Raw genomic sequence first — 18,205 nt, forward strand, 5'->3', positions numbered from 1 at the left:
TACAGTCTGCATGAAGTCTGGTTCTAATAGTTAGACAAAGAATCTGTAACAATTAATAATTTCTTGAAGAACAAGTAAACAGGGAGAAGACTGCAAGTAAGCCAGGAGATTAGAATTCAAAATCATCTTGGCAAACCAGGAAAAATTACATTAGAAGGCGCAACTGGCTAAGCAACAAAACCAGCAGATATAGATCCAAGATTTTAACAACTGGGAAGTAAACAGCATCAGGCTGCTGCAAAGAAAGCAAACTGTGTTAAGATACATAAACATGAGAATGTCCTGCAAGGCATGAGAAGAAATCCTTTTCCATTATATTTGCATTAAATACTTAAAACTTTGCTAGAGATTAATCTGGAATATTTCCCACTTTTGGGCACCTCACTTTCAAAATTATATCAATCAGCTGAAGGTAACCCAGGCAAGTGTAACAACGAGTTAGAAAACAATAGACACTATTTACTTTAGAAGAGTCTTTCAGAAACTCAAGGCAGATATCAGAGAAAGCGCCTGGCCTACTTTATACCAAATATTGTGCATAATCATATAGCAGATTAAAAAATAAACCTGGTAATAAAATCTGATTCCTCTCAATTCCCTCTCCTGCATGTTAATCCTGGTGTGATCCTTCTACATAATTTCATATGTGCAATTGTGCAGAATGATAGCTTTTGGCAAAGTCACTTGCACTGTAAAATGGAAAAAGCAACGAAGTGAATACTTTAAAAGTAAAACAAACTGAATTGAAGTATCATATAACTTTAAACTACATCCTTCACTATACTTCACCACCACGTGAAAACAGGAAGCATTGCTCTACCATTTCACATTCCTTTTCCTCAGCAGTATAAAACATTTTACAGTATAGATGGTCCAAAAGGAACAGTATCAGGCCATAAACTCCATAAACTCCATATATTCTCCAGACATTTAAAAAAATACAAATGGCAGAAGTACTGAAGATAGTTATAATTACATTTTAACCAGCCATTTTAAACTAAAACAAAGCCATGTGCCTTCTGAGGATAATTTTTAACAACCACATGAGAAGACAAAGCCATCTACTTCTCCAATCTAACAAAACTTAACAGTTGAATTTACCCTCTTTTATCAAAATTGGTTTTGCTAAACACTCTGTAGGAATAATTGGAACAGTCTGTCAGTAAAAAAAGAGTTTATGAAGTTTTGCAAGGGCAAAGAAAGAACGCTGTTCTGTAAGTTCCCTTTAACCGTCTTGGTTTCCCAAGTAAACAACAACAAAAATTAAAATCCATGCCAAATCACACTTTACAAATAGCACTGTTAAAATAAATGTGAAATTCTGACATTTACTTTTTAAGCAGGTAGTTGGAAAAAAATAAAGGCTTACAGTGTAATATTTAATTTAAAAATCCAGAGCTATAGACTGAGTTATGGGCATGAAAGTACTGCTACGTATAACATGGGAGGAAACCTTAACATCATAGAATGGTCTAGGTTGGAAGGGACCCTAAAGACCATCTAATTCCAGCTCCTCTGCCATGGGCAGGGAAACTTCTGCTAGATAAGGTTGCCCATCCAACCTGGCCTTGAAAACATCCAGGGATGGTGCATTGCAACTTCCCTGGGCAGCCTGTTCCAGTGACTCACCACACTCATGTCACAAACTATTTGTTACTTAAACAGATGATACACACTGAACAAGGTTAGGTGCTACTCTTTACACCAAAAAAAGAGGATGTTTGAAACCAAAAGCTCTGATACAGTAAGCACAAAAGCCATTTTCTAATGTTCAGTTCTCCATTTAATGAGGACATGAACACCAATGTGAATTTTGGTGCAAGGGAAGTAAAATACCTTGAAGAGAACAAGAATTCACTTTTTTTAGAATAAAGTTAGTTTTGGAAGTAAATCTTCCTAACTTAGTAGTTAATTTGTTTCCTGTTTTCCATGGCTCAAAACAAAGGCAGGTCTACTCAAAGATTCTTTGTTTCATACAGAAGAATAAAGTCAGCAAATTGTGCAATATATACATAATTGTAAATATTTATGCTTCTGTGGATAATGTTCACAGTATGATTAGCATAAGACACTGGGATCTTTTCATCCTATTGAGTTGGTCAAAGGACTATGCAGCTTCTTCAAAAAGCTGGTGAATTCTCAATAAAATTCTGCAGGTTCAAATCCTCTACTGTGTCATCTAACCTGTCACATTGTTTTAACTTTTATGCTGCTAAAGAAATGTGTATTTCCTAAAGAAATACACACACTTCCTGGAAAAAAGTATGAAAGCTACTCATGTGAAGGGAGAGGAACAACACAAGTAGCAGTCCCAGACTAAAGTAGAACTACATTAAACTAACAACTGGAGCAAGCAGATGGCCAGGAGTTCAGTGTAATTATGTAGAAATAGGAAGATGCTTCTATAAGCAGTTCAAAGGGTATTCAAGTTCACATGCATGTATAAATACTCTTAAAATATACCAAAATATGCTTAAAACTTGAGTGACATGTTATACATAAGTATCAGCAGCTTAACAGAAAAAGACCCATACCTTCCATGGAATTCTCACCACTAGAAACAGTCTGAACCACATCGGGCCTAAATATGGCTAGTCAAATTCTGGTAACTCAGTTCCAAAATGTTTTCTTCTGATAACATTAACTCTTCATTAAAGAAACTGATTCAATGTGGTGCAACTTGTAAGAGATGTCTCTTTCTAGAAAGCTTCAAAGTGGAACCAGTTCGCTAAGTTTTGCAAGTAAAGTTTTTTATTCTAATTTTAAACAACCTGTAAAGAAAATTCAATTACAGTTTCCATAACACTGGTATTAAACATACTTTTTAACAGCAAGCTATAAAAACCAAGTCTGCATTTCAGTAGCTTTACAGTCCCAATATAGACAAAAATAACCTGAAAGTAATCTATCCCCCCAATTTAGGAAAAGTCACCATACACTGGTTGCTACACAATGCAACAACAAGTCAACTATGTATTTTGACTGAACTCTTTACATTTGTTTTTACCAATTCAAAGAGAACTGGCATCTAAACAACTTTGCTTCAGGAATCTTATTTTGGAATTTATTTTGCATGCCATAAACTAATATTTTCAAATATCAGAACAGCAATAGCTGAAGTGCATAGGAGGTGACAAGAAATCATCAACATGGAAACAGAATAAAAAGAAGTAAGAACAAGGCCAAATGGGAATACTTGATTATAAACAAAAAGAAAACCAACAGCTTGAATATTCCCTCTATGCCAACAGAAGCACTTCAGTTTTGAGACACTTTAGTGCTGGAAGATAAGACAGTACAAGTAAACACACTTAATGAAAGACAGCAGAAAAGGCACTGCAGATGTCAAGCAATTTCTCCATATGAGGTGATTTTGGGACAAAAAAAAACTTACACAATCTAGAAGTAAATACACATTTAGCTAAACATTTGGCTTTCTAAAGTAAATGAAAGTGTTGGGTAAAAGTTTAAGGAGCACAATGCATAAGTGATTGTAAAACACTGAAATTAAAATCTGTGAGATCAGAGTGTGAAAAGAAAATTGACTGTGACGGACCTGTTGTCATATTACAAATATCAAGTCTATTTTTAATCTTTAAATGGAGCATGTTGGTTCTAAATGGGGAAAATATATTACCTGTGGGGCAGAAGGAAAAATCCATTCCTTTAAAGTTCCATCAGTCAGTTCCACAGTTCCTATTTGTGATGTGATAGTTTATGACCTCAGGAGCATCAGAGTGTAAAAGGCCCCACCAGTCCTACTCACATTCTTACCACAGCTTCTCTTACTCTGGAGTGATGAGTAGGTTACCCATACCAGGAAATATTTTAAAGAGTTGAGTTTCAATGATACTTTTTGAAATTACCCTTTGTGGATCACATAATAAACACACACACAAACACATATACACAGTTTGCATCTTCTAAAGCATTTTTCAGTCAAGTCTACCCAGTCCTTGCACTCAGTGTCCATGTCTTCCTTTTATGGATAGAGTCTACAGACTAGGATTCGCAGAGCTATTAGCTTCCCTTCTGCAGGAATTAGCACACATTATCAGCCTACAAAAGGAGTTTACACTGTTCCATAGCATAAGCCTTTTTGAGATTCTATTAACTTAAAGAAACAGAGGCAGAAAAAAAATCATCTGCCCAGAGTATGCATTAGGTAGAGTGACAATGCAGTACAAAGGAACCACCAGGATAAGCAATATTTAATGGCAAGAAAGTGTAGGATTTAAGGACAAAACAAAGCAAAAACAAAACAATGCACTGAGAAGCAGTTGGAAATTCTAGTAATTTCTTATTTAAAGTCCCAAATAAAACAAAAAATTCTAAGAAAGTAAAAATCAAACAAAAGAAAAAAATCCACAGAAAAAAAACCACTAAGAAGAACCATTACTGTTCTTTTATATCCCAACTACAGTCTAACTGGTAGCTGCTTAAAAATTCCTGCTAGAATCATTGTCTGGTTTCTGTCTTCCTGCCATTTTTCTTCTTCTCTATTATTTGATACTGTAAGGCAAAGAATTAGAAAAGGAGGAAGAACTTACTGGTATTGAGAATTCCTCTGCCAAATACTTCAACACTGATGCTCCTCTATTCAAAAAGTTACTTCTCTCTGCCAGATTGCCCTGGAGTTTTGTATCAAACTCCTTTCTGACAACTGAAGCAACAGAGTCAATTATTATAAGTTTAACTTTCTTCGAAATAATTTCTTCTTCCAAAGACATAATTCTAAAAAAAAAATAAAGTCACTGATAGCATTATTTACACAATAGAACCATTTTATAACACTGAAATTTTTAAAATACAGATTCTTTTAATAAGTTTAAAATCAGTCCCAATTTTCTCTCCTCATACACCACCTCCATCAACATCTGCATGTATTAAAGAGATGTGGAAAGGAATCTGAGGCTCAGTGGGCCCAAGGCAGGATCTTTCCACAAGAGAGTTCTGAAAGACCTCTAGCTAGTAACAATACACTGTGCAACCCGTGGATGGCAGGCAGCAAGTGAAGTGGGTATTGATACTGTGCCTCACTGTGGTTTTCCAGCACTTCAAGGGGATTTATAACTAAGAGGGAGAGTGACTTTTTATATAGCCAGATAGTGATGGGACAATGGGAAACAGCTTTAAACTAAAATAAGAGATTTAGATTAGAAATCAGGAAGAAATACTTTACCCAGTGGCTAATGATGCAGTGGCACAGGTGCTCAGAGAAGTTGTGGATGCCCCATTCCATAAAAGTTAAATTACAAGTTCAATGGGGCCCTGAAGAACCTGACCAAGTGAGTGCTACCCCTGCTATGATGGGAGGTTTGGAACTGGATGTTTAAGCTCTCTCCCAGCTCAAGCTATTCAATGTTTCATTAATACACTACTAGCTGTTCTCTGATAAAGCTGCTACTAGAAGAAAAAACTGTTCTGATAATAACTCTCCCACTAACATAACACACAAAATGATGCTAAAATATAACTCAATTTTCATTACAACACATGTTCACAAATTAATAAGATGACACCATGACAACACAACACTGCACTCAGGCTGGTGACTGCTAAACAACTCCTCCCTCCCACTGCTGGAGGAATACCCATCTTCCTGGAAGTAAACTGCTTTGGAAGAACAAACTTCATTTCATGGAAAATGTAACTCTTATACTGTGGTCTTTTTTTCTGCAATTCAAGAGAATCTGTCTCAAACGTTCCCCTTTAAAGGCTTACAAGGATTAGATCACATCAAAATTGTCTATCAGAAATTAAAAAGCATCAAGTAGATTAGTCCCATGCTATGAAATGAAAAGAGCAATTTCAGTCTTTCTATAGCAGTGTTACCTTGTTGGAGACTATGCTGGTATCCACATGAAAAAAGGTTTCAAGTTAGTTACTGTACATAAAACTTTGATACAAAAAAATATTGTAATAGATAATCTAAACAAAATTGTCTTTTCTTAAATTCTGGAAAAGAATACCTCTTCAGTACACTGCAACAGGTCAGCTCTCTGTACAGGTGGATGCTACGGGTCATGCAGAGCAGCTTTTCATCTGAGTCAAAATAACTAGGGAATCTGTTTGCTGCTATCTCAATCAACCTATAAAAAATACCAAAAAAAAGGCATAATACTGCAAAAAGACAAATACAAGATAAGGCATCAAGTATTCAGAAAGCAAAGACAGCAAAGCTATGAACCATAAGTAGATATCACCTAAGACTTGAAATCTTTTAAAAGGAAAAACATACTTTATCAGTCAGAGTGAAACAGTAAAAGTCAGTGATATTATAGGGAAGACATGTCTCTATGTAAAGAAAGGACACATTTCCTCTAAAGGGAAAGTTTCACAAGTTTTATACCAAGAATGCCACTCAATGACCAAGCAACTTCCTAGCCTAATTATTTTACCTAAATATTAATTTCATTTAAAAAAAACTACTCTCCAGCTCTAACCATCATCCTTTACATCTTTACCTTGCAGTGAAATCATAGAATGGGTTTTGTCACCACAAATTTAACAAGATGCTAAGAAACAAGATCCATTAGACAATTTTCCACAATAAAGATATTAAATTTTAGTAATAAAAAGTACTTATTTTATATTTTAAGCAGGCATATCCCACCACCACCTATGGCTTGAGAAGAGTGGCATCTAGTGGATTATACTCGTGGGCACAATTTACTCCTTATCTCTTTAAATTTAGGCTCCTTTGATTAAAACACAAAGTTAAAGCAACTTCAGGAAAAACAAATTTAAAAGTCAGTTTAGAAAGAACTCAGGAGATTTTGAGGCAGCATCCTGTTCAAAGTGGTGCCAGCTATGAAGTTGGAACAAGTTATTAGAGTCTTTATTTCAGAAGCCTTCAAGGATAGAGGCAGCACCTCTCTGGGCAAGGCTTTTTCACACAAAGGCAGTTAGGAATTGTAAAGCTTCTCCAAATATCAGCCCAGAAACGAAGCTCAATGCAGCCTGCTGCCTCCCAGCACACACTCCTGTGCCATCTCCTTTGGGCCTCCCCACTGGCAAGAGATGGCTACTGTTAGATTGCCCCAATGCCTTCTCTCCACATAGAGCAAGTGCTCCAGCTCCCAGCCACCTTGGGAAAACAGGAGATGCATCTCTCTGACCCTGATGGTTCAGCTCTATAGAGGATGCAACACAAAGTATAAGATATAGTCAGTCTGCTGAAACAGTTTATCATTTGCAGCTGAGCAATACTAAATATTATTTAATACATAAATATTCTTATCCTTAATATTTTTGCCACGGTTCCTTTCTACAGCCTGTTCTATTTTCAGCAGTTTCAGTTTCATCTACATCTGCTTTCCCTTTCTTTAGCACTCATTTCTAAGTGAGAAGTCTTAACTCACTCTTTAGGTCCTACCTTTTATTACTATTTATATTTCAGGGACCTAAATTAAAACTTAAGTGGTGAATAAGGAAGAAGTACTATACTTTGCAGAGCCACTGTTTGAAGCTTTTTTCTTTGATATACTATACTTCAAACTTGTGACAAAAGTAGGGTTAGAAATCTCACCTATGATAACTTGAATAATCAATGGAAATACATTTACTTGGATACTCCAGATTCATGCCATGGCTATGGCTACAAAATCATCTGAAATATATAAATTATTTCAGTGAACCTCCTTCTGGCCATTCTTCTACACAGAGACTACTGTACTACTTTTCTTGTCCTTCCCCAGATCCTTGATAACTTTTCAACTTGCTCTTTCAAACAGTGACAAAGGAACAGTAATCTCAAAAACATCAAAGCCACAAAGTTGAGCAAAGTTGGTAACTAAGGAAACAAACTAGAGCTACATTTAATGAAACACTGCAGGATTATTTCAACAGTTAATCAGATTATGGACATGGGAAGAGCAGCAACCAACATGTTTAACTCTCAAGCAATCCAGCATAGGATGTCTCCTGTCCACTCAGCACTTGAACACACTGCAGTGCAGAGCCAAGCCATTTGGGTTGCATGGGCCAAGCAGGAAATATTAGAACCAGAGATGTTGCAGAAGTAAGGTAATACATAACTGTTTAGGATACAGGAGATGCAAGGTTACTGCACAAGTGAATCAAATGCAGGAAAGCATGAGGCCCTGTTCAACAGAAATAGCATGGAAATCTGAAGGAAAACCAGCAACATCAGTTCCACTCTTCACTAGAAAGCTTTCATTGCCTTTGTAGGCAAAGTGCTGGGCCTTTGCACCCTGCAAGTAACATCCTGTTAACATCACAAACCAAACTGCAAAGCAAGATTTCAGCTACAGGGCTGATAAGACCATTTGAAAATTAAAGATCATGCCATCCACCTTGTTATACCAGAACTAGAATCTGCAACCTCATACAAATTAGGAAGGAGAGCAAACCATTTTATTTAATTAATTTCACTGTCTATGGAATAACTGCATGTACCAGAGTAATGTTTCATTACCACCAGTATTTAAAAAGCACAATTATTGCTCAGAAAATAATTGAGGGTTCAAGACAAAAGGTGCTAAGAAGTTGTGTGCATTTTAGAATTTTGCATCTCACCTTTCAGCACTGAATGCAGACTCTGTGTCAATATATATAACAGCTGCATCTAGTCCTCCCATGCTTACAGGCAGCGTAGCCAGAACACTCAACATAATACAAAATTGAGTTTTGCCACAACCTGGTGGGCTAGTTATCTGGAAGAAAAAAAGATGAAGAACATATTCATTTCACCATAATTCTACTTTCAACCAAGTCCCAGTGTTCCCTCAATTCTGCTCTTTCAGTTATCAAAGGAGACAACAGCCATGAAAAAACATATCACAGCCCACAAAGACCAATTTGCAGGTACTCTTGGACCTGTACCTTGCAGACAAATTCATCCCCTGGAGACAGAGCATTATGCTTATACTTTATTTCTTTGACATCAATATCACCCTTCAAATTTGAGGTCCCCTACTCTCCCCCTCACCTCTTCCCTAGACACACCCAGCTCTCCTCCATCTGTCCCTGTGCTACCTTCTAAAACAAAGCAGAATTAAAAGATTCACATCAATGTCAGATGCCATCAATAGCTTTAGAGATGAAAGTCCAGAGCTAGTGAACCTACAGACAAACATCTCCCTATAAATCATCATCACCTTGATTAAACCAGGTCACTCCTAGAAATCACAAGGATAATTGCTCATATTCTATAAAGACTGAATGTTCAATAAGAACCACATATGTACATAAGACAGATTTATCTGCCCCAGAGACTTCACTCTGCACTACATGTTTTTGCACTGGTGTTAACTCCCCATTACCATATTTCAACACCATTACTGTTGAATGATCCTGACCAGTTCCCCAGTTCTGTGGGATACTGGTGAAAGCCAGGGAAAAGCAGCTTGGATTTCCTCAGGCTGCTCAAAGAATAACATGAGAGGAAAGAATTAATAACAAAGCTAGCACCTGCACAGTAGAGTACATGGGAAACATGATGCTTTGGTGAAAGCATGTTTACAAGGGGTGTTACCTTGCACCAATAAAATCAAGTCTATCCTCAATTCCATGATCTAGTCTATAAAAGTGTAGTTTGTTTCTTTATTAAAGGGCTTTTTGCTTCTCTTCTGCCTGAAGGAGTATTGTTGTTACATCCTTTTTGCTGCTCTCCTAGCCCAAATCAACACAGCTCTAAGCTTCCACCTGTTGTCACTGAAAGCCCCTGTGGTAAAGCAGCATTCAGAGCATGCTCAGCTTATATGAAAATGTTCCAGTTTGATTTTGAAGAGAAAAATCACCAGGATCCAGAGAACACATTGTTTGAGATCACCAGTTTCTGAGAGCAGTATTTTTCTACTAGAAATGGCAGTCTGCTATCCTTTATTCACTGCAAATCTTCTAGAGATTGTGTCTGAATGCTGGGCTCTGTGTTCAGATAATTGCAAGTTCATTACTACTGCAGTGGGTCTTTAAATACAATATCACATTGTCACTGCTTCTGGAAAGGGAGATTATTAGACCTATAAATACCAGGAGGGCCAAAAAACAGTAAAAAGTCAAAGTGACTATGGGCAGTGAAAATGGTGATGGGTTCATTCTCATGCTAGAAGCCTCTCCAGGGAAGTTTAAATGTAAAACAAAAGCATGCAGTCTCAAAACACCTAATACTGCCAGAACAAAGGCCTAAACACAGAGCTATTGTTTTGAATTTAAAAAACAAACTTTGCAATAGACAGACACTCAAAATCAAATTGATTTTTGAAACTACATGCACAATAGTTTGGTTTCAAGCAGAAACACTTTCACCACAAGATTTTCCAGTATTGCTATGATTTTGGTTTAAGCAGTAGCAGCATGACTTGAAGCACAGAAAACTTACAGGGAAACAATGAAGGATCACATTAGCTACAGTTAACAGTTAGTTAAAATCCCTTTAAGTCACTTTTGTCTTTAAACAAGGCCTGAAAGCTGTATCAATCAATCAGCTTGAAGCTTTAATGCAAGAGAAGCATTAAATGATTTTTGTTTAAAAGCACACACTGCATTTAATGAATTATAGATCAGGAATCAGTCATTTATGCAATTATCTGTTCCCCAGCCAGTGTACTTAAATTACAAACTATCATATCAGCAATATCTGATACAATTTAATATGAGCCCAAATTATATACAAAAACTACAGAGGCAATACACATTCCTTATACTGATAGCCAATGAATCTCACCAGTTGTTTCTTGTTAAAAAGACTTGAAATGAATGAGGGGAGGGCATCAATCCAGTTTGTTAAATGAAAGTGTCTGGACAGCTAGTGAGGATACTTCAAAAAACATTTGTAGTTTCAGCCTTGCCCAGGAGGTACACTGGAACCAGCATTAATTTCAGTGGCTGACACAGAAGCTAATTCAGCAGAGATGCTATTAAAGTGTCCAAAGATATGAGCATCATACCAGAGAAAATGAGGGAACCTTGCAGTACAAGGAAGTAAATCAATGGAGCAAGAAAGCATTTCTATTCCCAAAAAAAAAACAATACTTCATGTTTAATCTGCATTCTTTTACAGGGCCTTAAACCAGGCTTTTAAATAATCCAATTTTACAAATTTACAAAATAATTTTACAAAACTACATTATACCGTAGTTACCACTGGTTCAGCAAGTTTTAGAACAGAATCCTACTTGAAATTCCTCTAATAAATTTAAATGGAATGTCAGCAAAAAATTTGTTTGGTTGGTTTTACACTAAATTTCCTCTTAAAAAAACACCTAGATAGAAATTGTGGAAACTACAACAGTTTCTTAAAGTATATTTTATTAGGCAGAGATAAATTATTTTTCAATAAGTTATATACTATTTTCTCTGGCACATCTGTAGGGTTTGGATGAAATCACAAGGAGCTAGTTCTTCATCTACCACAAGATTAAACTCCTCAACATTCAAAGAAGGAACTATTTTAATTTTTCCTCATAAAACTTGGCCAAAAGCTCTGACCACAGAATTTCAGCTATGATTTAGCCTCCACTTTAAAACCTAATAGTGGCATGGAAAAAAAAAATGGTCTGAGACACTGTAATGCAAATCAAATCCTTCTGGCACTCAAAAAGCAATAAGACTTGGCTGGAGAAGATACCACCACAAGCCCTAATGCTTCTGATCAGGTACTCAAATTCCAAGTTTCCAGCCACCCTCATTGCTGGGTTAAGTAACAGAAAGAAAATTTAGCCCTACCAGTCAGGAAGTAAATGCTGCACCCAGCATAATTTAGAAGATAACTTCTCCCAGGCTTAAAGTACCTGCTTAATTAAAAAAAGTCAAAAAGACAATCTGCTTGTCAGCTATGCTCCAGTGAACTATAAAAACAAATTAAGACTGTTAAATCCCAAAATCACACAAATCCAAAAAGAAACCCCAAACCTGAAAGTGTGCACAAGCTGCATTAGAGCATAAAAGCAGCAGAAACAAAGCAAACCAGCAGCAAATTGTTAACTTTCTACTAAAATTTCGTCTAGCAATTCTGATGAATATTTAGAGTACTGCCAACCTTTTAAACTACTTCAGATATCAAGATCCTTGCAAAAAATTGCTTTTCAAAACCCCTAGAACCAGCCTTTAAAAGAAAAGAAAATCAGTTTCTGCATTAATGGTTATCTGCCTTTTTATTTGCTGAAAACCCCTTAATAGGTGCCCTAATTGCTTTACACACTTTGTACCTAAAAGGCAAATAAAAAGCAATATACTATCTTATTTTTTCTTGGATACATCTAATCTTTTGAATTATCACATTTCTGGATCCTACCTTGTTATCTCTATACTACTTCTGACTAAATAGTTATTTATGTATCATCAGCCAAGCTCAAGGAGCAGGTGGAAGGACAATGCTTGCAGTTCTGGTCTCATCCACTACATGTCTTGTACAGATGTCAAGATCTCCCACTGTAGATAACTGCACCAGGCAGGTCCTCTCATTTTAACCAAAATAGATTAGGATACAAAAATACTCACACTCAAAAGCTTTTTCTCAGAAAAAAAAAAAAAGTTCAATATTACCTTTCCTGGTGCTGTGCTTTTCATTTACATTCAGACAAAAGTTTGGCTTATCTTTGCATATATTCATTCCCCTCCAACTAAATTTAAATACAATGATATATAAGGACTATGACTACTCTTAAAATACAGCTCATCAACAGTTACTCTTGGTTTTTTCTATTTAAAGGCTAAATATTCCAAGAAAACACTGAGGGGAATATTAAAACTGAGTATTGTGATAATTAAGCAGGCTAATAAGTGCAAAAATACATAGCTCTGGAAAATTAAACACTTAGATTTAGTTCTTGTAGAGCATTATTTTATAGGATCTCAGGAAAATTGGATTTGACATCCATACTCTGAGATGAACTTGCAGAGCTTACTTTTAAATAAAATTTAAAGTAAAAAGAAAACCAACATAAATCTTAAAGATCAGCTAAACTCCCAGCATGTTAACCACTGCTTTTCCCCAGATCTCCCTCTGGAGCAATGCCAAGAATATGTCAATCAGCACACCTGAATTCTATTACTGCTCTAGAGCCATTCTACCTGGTCTTCAGGTAAGAACACACCAGACAGACTGCACTGATTGCTGAATGCCAGCTCCATTTAGGATTAAGAACAAAGAAATATTAATGACACTTATCAGCAGCTTTGTAAATCAACCATGTGGCTCTTAGGACCCAAAAGGATTACATTCAATTTTTTTTAGCAGAAAAAAAAAAATTCATCATCTATATGCCAAATATTTGGGCACCCTCCTGAGCCAGTCATGAGCTCAAGGACAAATCATCCTATCATAGAAAAGACATCTCTATCCTACTTCTTCCTCCTGCCTCTGCAGCAGTGATCCTACTATATAGGAACAGCTCTTCTTCAAAGAAGCAGAATTTAGCAAGTTGTTTCTTCCAGAATTTAAAGACTTGCAGTATTCACCTTATGTTCTTCTGATCTAAATTTCTTAGAGTAAATTGGCAAAGCCAGGCCAAGATATGAAGAAAATATTCATTCTGATAGATCAATTTAAATTAATGGATGCATTCTTACACTTTTTTATGGTAACATGCATGGTATAGATTCCATTGTCTACAAAGAGAAATACTCAGAATCTTTGAAATCAAATAGTCCCTCATTATATGAGATCCTAGAACAGAAACTGTTTAGTCTCAACTATGTGTTGCTTGAACTCTAGTATGTTTTAAATCACTGTTAGATTTCATAAGTCACTTCATTTACAGAATGAAGTGAAATCAGAATTCAAAATTAATCCAGTTTGATTATAGGGTGCAAAAAATGTATTTTCTTCATAGTAAGATTTTCATAACTTCTCATTTTTATTTCTCTACTCTGACAATTTGCCACAGACAAAGAAAAGCACTTGGCAAGGACTGTTCTCATCCAAAAATTTTTGGCTTTGAAGCACTTGACACAAGACAGTTCAACTTATCTGTGACTTTTGATTTTTAGGTAGAATGCTCAACTGAAGTTAAACACATTAAACAAGTTACCTCTGTGAGGGATCCACAAGGCACACCACCATGCAGGACTCTATCCAAACTATGAAGCGTGGTGGATAAAAAGGCTGAAGAAGGATTTGCAGACTTTCTTAATTTCATTTCATATGCCTAGAAAAGAAAGGAAAAATACCAAAGCAAAACAAGCAAATCAGAAAATGTTTTTTCAAATGGAAATAAAGTTGTATTTGCTTTCAACAACCTGGTATGACTCAACACTCAACAATGAGCAAAGTATTGTTATATTCAGCTATATTCAGTCTGGCTTTAGGTCATCACCCTTCCTTGTATTTAACTCCATTTAGAGCTCACTGAGTAAATTTAAGTCTTTTTCTCTCTATCACCACAATATTAAATAAGCCCTTAATCATGATGTGACAAAAGTTGTCTCTGCTCCTATTCAACATGGTTTGTTTTCAACCTGTGAAACTCCCTGATCAATGTTCATTACCAATTTGCTAGTTTCGAATACATTCAGTAAAAGCCATACTATTTTTTCTATTACTAATTTAACTGCAGCATATTAGTGAATGTAAAGTTTCACAGAATTACTGCTATAATTACTATGCCAATTACACGATATAAGCTTGGACATGAATTATTTTTGTAAGGAAGAAAAAGGGGATTGTATTGACTGAGGTCAGAACTGTCTGTATCCTCCCTGTTCTAAAAGACACCTTTCCATATGAATTAAAAAAAAATGCCACCACTGCATTGCAGCACCTGCAATTTCCCTCCTGCACACTCCCCAGTTAGACTACTGTAGCCTAAGGCACACTACAATTCATTTACATGGGTTGAAAAAGTCCTCAAGAAATTATTTTCAGGATCACTTCAAAGCTTGGCACCACTTTTATATCTAAAAGAAGTTTATACTGAAATTCTTATTATTTGCTTGTAGTAAACAAAATTATTTTCTTAGCTGCAGGATATAAACTAGAAGCAATTTGCACATGCTGGATTGGCAGAGTTTCTCTTATTTCCCTACTGATGCTGCAAGCCTGAACAATCTCATGGGGCTATAACACCTAATAAATATAACTGCATCAACCTAAAGTGCATCAGAGACCTCCATTCAAAAATAAAAACATTATGCCATTGTGCAGTAAAACAGATATCACAAGCCTCCCAGCTAAAAAGATAAGCAACAATGTTCAGCTTTTCCCCAGATATTGTATCAAAAACAGTATCAACACAAGCATACTTACTGTCTGCATTTTGGGAGCACAAGCTCTGCTGACTTTACAAAGAAGCTTCTGCACTTCATAGTAGCTCTGTCCTGTCACTTTCATTAGCTCCAAGAGGGAAAGACATAAGAAATCCTGAAAGATGACAGAGCAATTCAGAGAGCTCAACCTAGAAATCCAGGGACTAAACTGACACAATCTGTCCAAAATTAGTAACTATTCCACAGGTTTAGCAACTCTTCCTTCAGACACTTTTGCACACTGATGACATCCCCTTTCAGTCACCTCCTCTGAAGGCTGACCAGGCCCAGCTCCCTCAGCCTTTCCTCATAAGAGATGTTTTAATCCCATCTTCGTACCCCTTTGCTGGACCTGTTCTGTCTCTTGTACTGAGGAGCACAGAACTGGACACAGCACTCCAGATGTGGCCTCACAAGGGCTCAGCAGAGGGGCAGGATCACCTCCCTTGACCTGCTGGCCATGCTCTTCCTAATGCATCCCAGGATCCCATTGTCCTTCTTGCCCACAAGGACACACTGCTGGCTCAGGGACAGTTTGTTGCCCACCAGCACCCCCAGGTCCTTCTCCACAGAGCTGCCTCCGTCCCTTTCCTACCTCCTCAGGGACAGGAAGTACATAAAAGTTTAAATGTTTTAGTTAGGCATCTGTCATTTTAAAGTTCTATTTTTAAAAGTCAGCAGACCAAATAGAGTCTGAAATGCTCCCTATTTTCTATAAAGTAAAACTCCCTACTTAATTAAACTGCCAAAAAGTGAACTTGACATGCATTAAAACAACTCAGTCACACACACAAGAACAAAACAAACACCACAAATAAACAAACCCACATCCCAAAAAAGAAACCAAATCACCCCCTACAAACAAAACAACTTTCACCTGACAGGTAGTGATCTGATAGCGACTCAGTCTTTCACACATTTCCTGAGATAACTGTGCTCTTCTTAGTTTCTTAGCAGCCATGCTTCCCAATCTACAGGGAAGAAGAAAAAAAATGTTTGAAAGATGCTTTTAATATGATTTCCACTAGCTTCTTGCTAAAAAACAGGGAGGGATGTACATATACATAATGTAATGTGATATGATAAAGATTTTCCATACAGGTCTGTACCACATTAAATTATATAACCAGTCTGGACACAGTTTTGTTAATTACATCTGATATTTGACCATGTATGAGAACATACCAGTAAGAACACAAGTGTCAGCAACGTCTACAGGACAGATGTTTCTGTCTTGTAAAAAAAAAAAAAAAGAAAGTTAGAAATTACACAGCCATGAGCTGAACAAGAACTCCACATGCTATACTGCATCGGCAAGACAATTATCTTTGGATGCCTGAACATGAATTATAGAGCAATCACAGTAAGCATTCTAACATACACTGTTAGAATACAACACTCAGTTTTGGTGACCCATTGACACTGAATGCCCAAAACACACGGGATGCTGTCCAGCCCAGCACAGCCCAAAGCACACACGCAGGTGTGCAGGACCATGCCACTGTTTCACACGTGTTATTTAGGCAACATTCCTAGTATTAATGCATAATAGATATTTAGGCAAAACAAATGTTTGTGTAACGCAGCAAGTGTAAATATCGCAAGCGCTTGCCATAACACAAAACTGCTACAACTTTACAGACGCACAGACCTCCACTTCTTCCTTCACAAGCTGGAAACTTTATTGCTCTCGCTACAAAAATCCCCTTAAACAGGAAGGAGCCCCAAAGCTTCAGGCTCCCTCCGCCGCAACAGCCTGCGACACGTGGATGCCCGGTCCCCTCTCGCCGCCAGCAGCGATAACCGCGGGCAGCGGAAAGCCCGTCCCGCCGCCAAGCAGCGAAAACCGCGGGCAGCGGAAAGCCCGTCCCGCCGCCAAGCAGCCTCACCCTGCGGCCGGGGGCTCCCGGGCCGGGCGGAACCGCGCACACGGACTTTGAAAAGGCTCCCGCCGCCGGCGCCAGGGGGCGGGGCCGTCGGGAAAGACCGGCGCTCGCGATTGGCTGCGCTGCCGCCAATCAACGTGCGGGGCATGCCGGGAGCTGTAGTTCGAGGAAGGGCGCGCCTGTGATGGCGGCGGTGCTGCTCGGGGTGGTGTCCGCCTGCCCCCGCTCAGTCAGGAGACTGAGGGCGCGGGGTGCAGGGGTGTTTAGTGTTCCTCCCGCCCGTGAGCGTCTCCCCGGAGGCGGGAGCCATGAACGGCGCTCTTGTGCTGTAAAGTAGAGATTCCTTTCATCTTCTGCACAAAAGCGTCTTCAAAACCCAAAAGTCTCTAGCACGGAGAATGCTATGCATGCGTTCGCTTCTCAGTAAAGAGTATTGGAATTATGTCTTTTTCATATTTAGGCCTCACACACACCTAGTTTGCTGCCAGCTGAGAGATAAATACCCCATAATGTGAATCACAGAATCAATTAGACTGGAAAAGAGCTCTGGGGTCATTGAGGCCAAACCTATGACAGAGCACGACCTTGTCACACCCTGGCTCTAAGTACCACATCCAGCCTTTCCTTAAAGGACTGCAGGGACAGTGACTGCACCACCTCCCTGCATAGCCCACTGCAATGCTCAATCTTTCTGCAAAGAAGTTCCTCTTAACATCCAACCTAAACCTTCCCTCACACAGTTTATGTCTGTAGTAATTGCACCATCACCAGTCCCTTTATTAACAACTTCTCACACCTTCTCTCAGGCCACTCTGACTCCTTTCCTCACAGGCAGCTCCACACAGCACTGAATCCTCCCCTCTCTGCAAGTTTCCTTCTGCATGACTGGCTAAACCCAAATCTGTCCCTTACCTGGCCACCTAACCCTGTCTGTCCCTTGCACAACTGCATGTCCTTCCTCCTCACAGCACAGCCAGCAGCCTCCATCCCAAACTACAGCAAGCTCTGAGCTTCATCTGCAACTCTCTCTGGCCCAGCTGCCTCACTCTTTTATAACCCTCATCCTCACTGGGCAGGCAAGGCTGTCTCCACTTCTTGGCAATCAGTGT

The 18,205-nt window shown here is 38.1% G+C and overlaps 1 protein-coding gene across 1 annotated transcript in view; it reads right to left on the reverse strand.

Moving 5' to 3' along the window:
• The window catches only part of RAD51B (RAD51 paralog B), a 355,720-nt gene that overhangs the window by 336,468 nt on the left and 1,047 nt on the right, over positions 1 to 18,205 (reverse strand). Inside the window, exons 2-7 of the mRNA XM_079309682.1 lie at positions 16,088 to 16,181; positions 15,212 to 15,325; positions 13,998 to 14,114; positions 8,542 to 8,678; positions 5,973 to 6,092; positions 4,551 to 4,734 (exon numbers count right to left, since the gene is read on the reverse strand). Of these exons, the coding sequence (XP_079165808.1) occupies positions 4,551 to 4,734; positions 5,973 to 6,092; positions 8,542 to 8,678; positions 13,998 to 14,114; positions 15,212 to 15,325; positions 16,088 to 16,181 (766 nt within the window). The remainder of the gene's footprint in view (positions 1 to 4,550; positions 4,735 to 5,972; positions 6,093 to 8,541; positions 8,679 to 13,997; positions 14,115 to 15,211; positions 15,326 to 16,087; positions 16,182 to 18,205) is intronic.

This window comes from Erithacus rubecula, assembly GCF_903797595.1.
Source record: "Erithacus rubecula genome assembly, chromosome: 6".
Lineage (NCBI taxonomy): Eukaryota > Metazoa > Chordata > Aves > Passeriformes > Muscicapidae > Erithacus > Erithacus rubecula.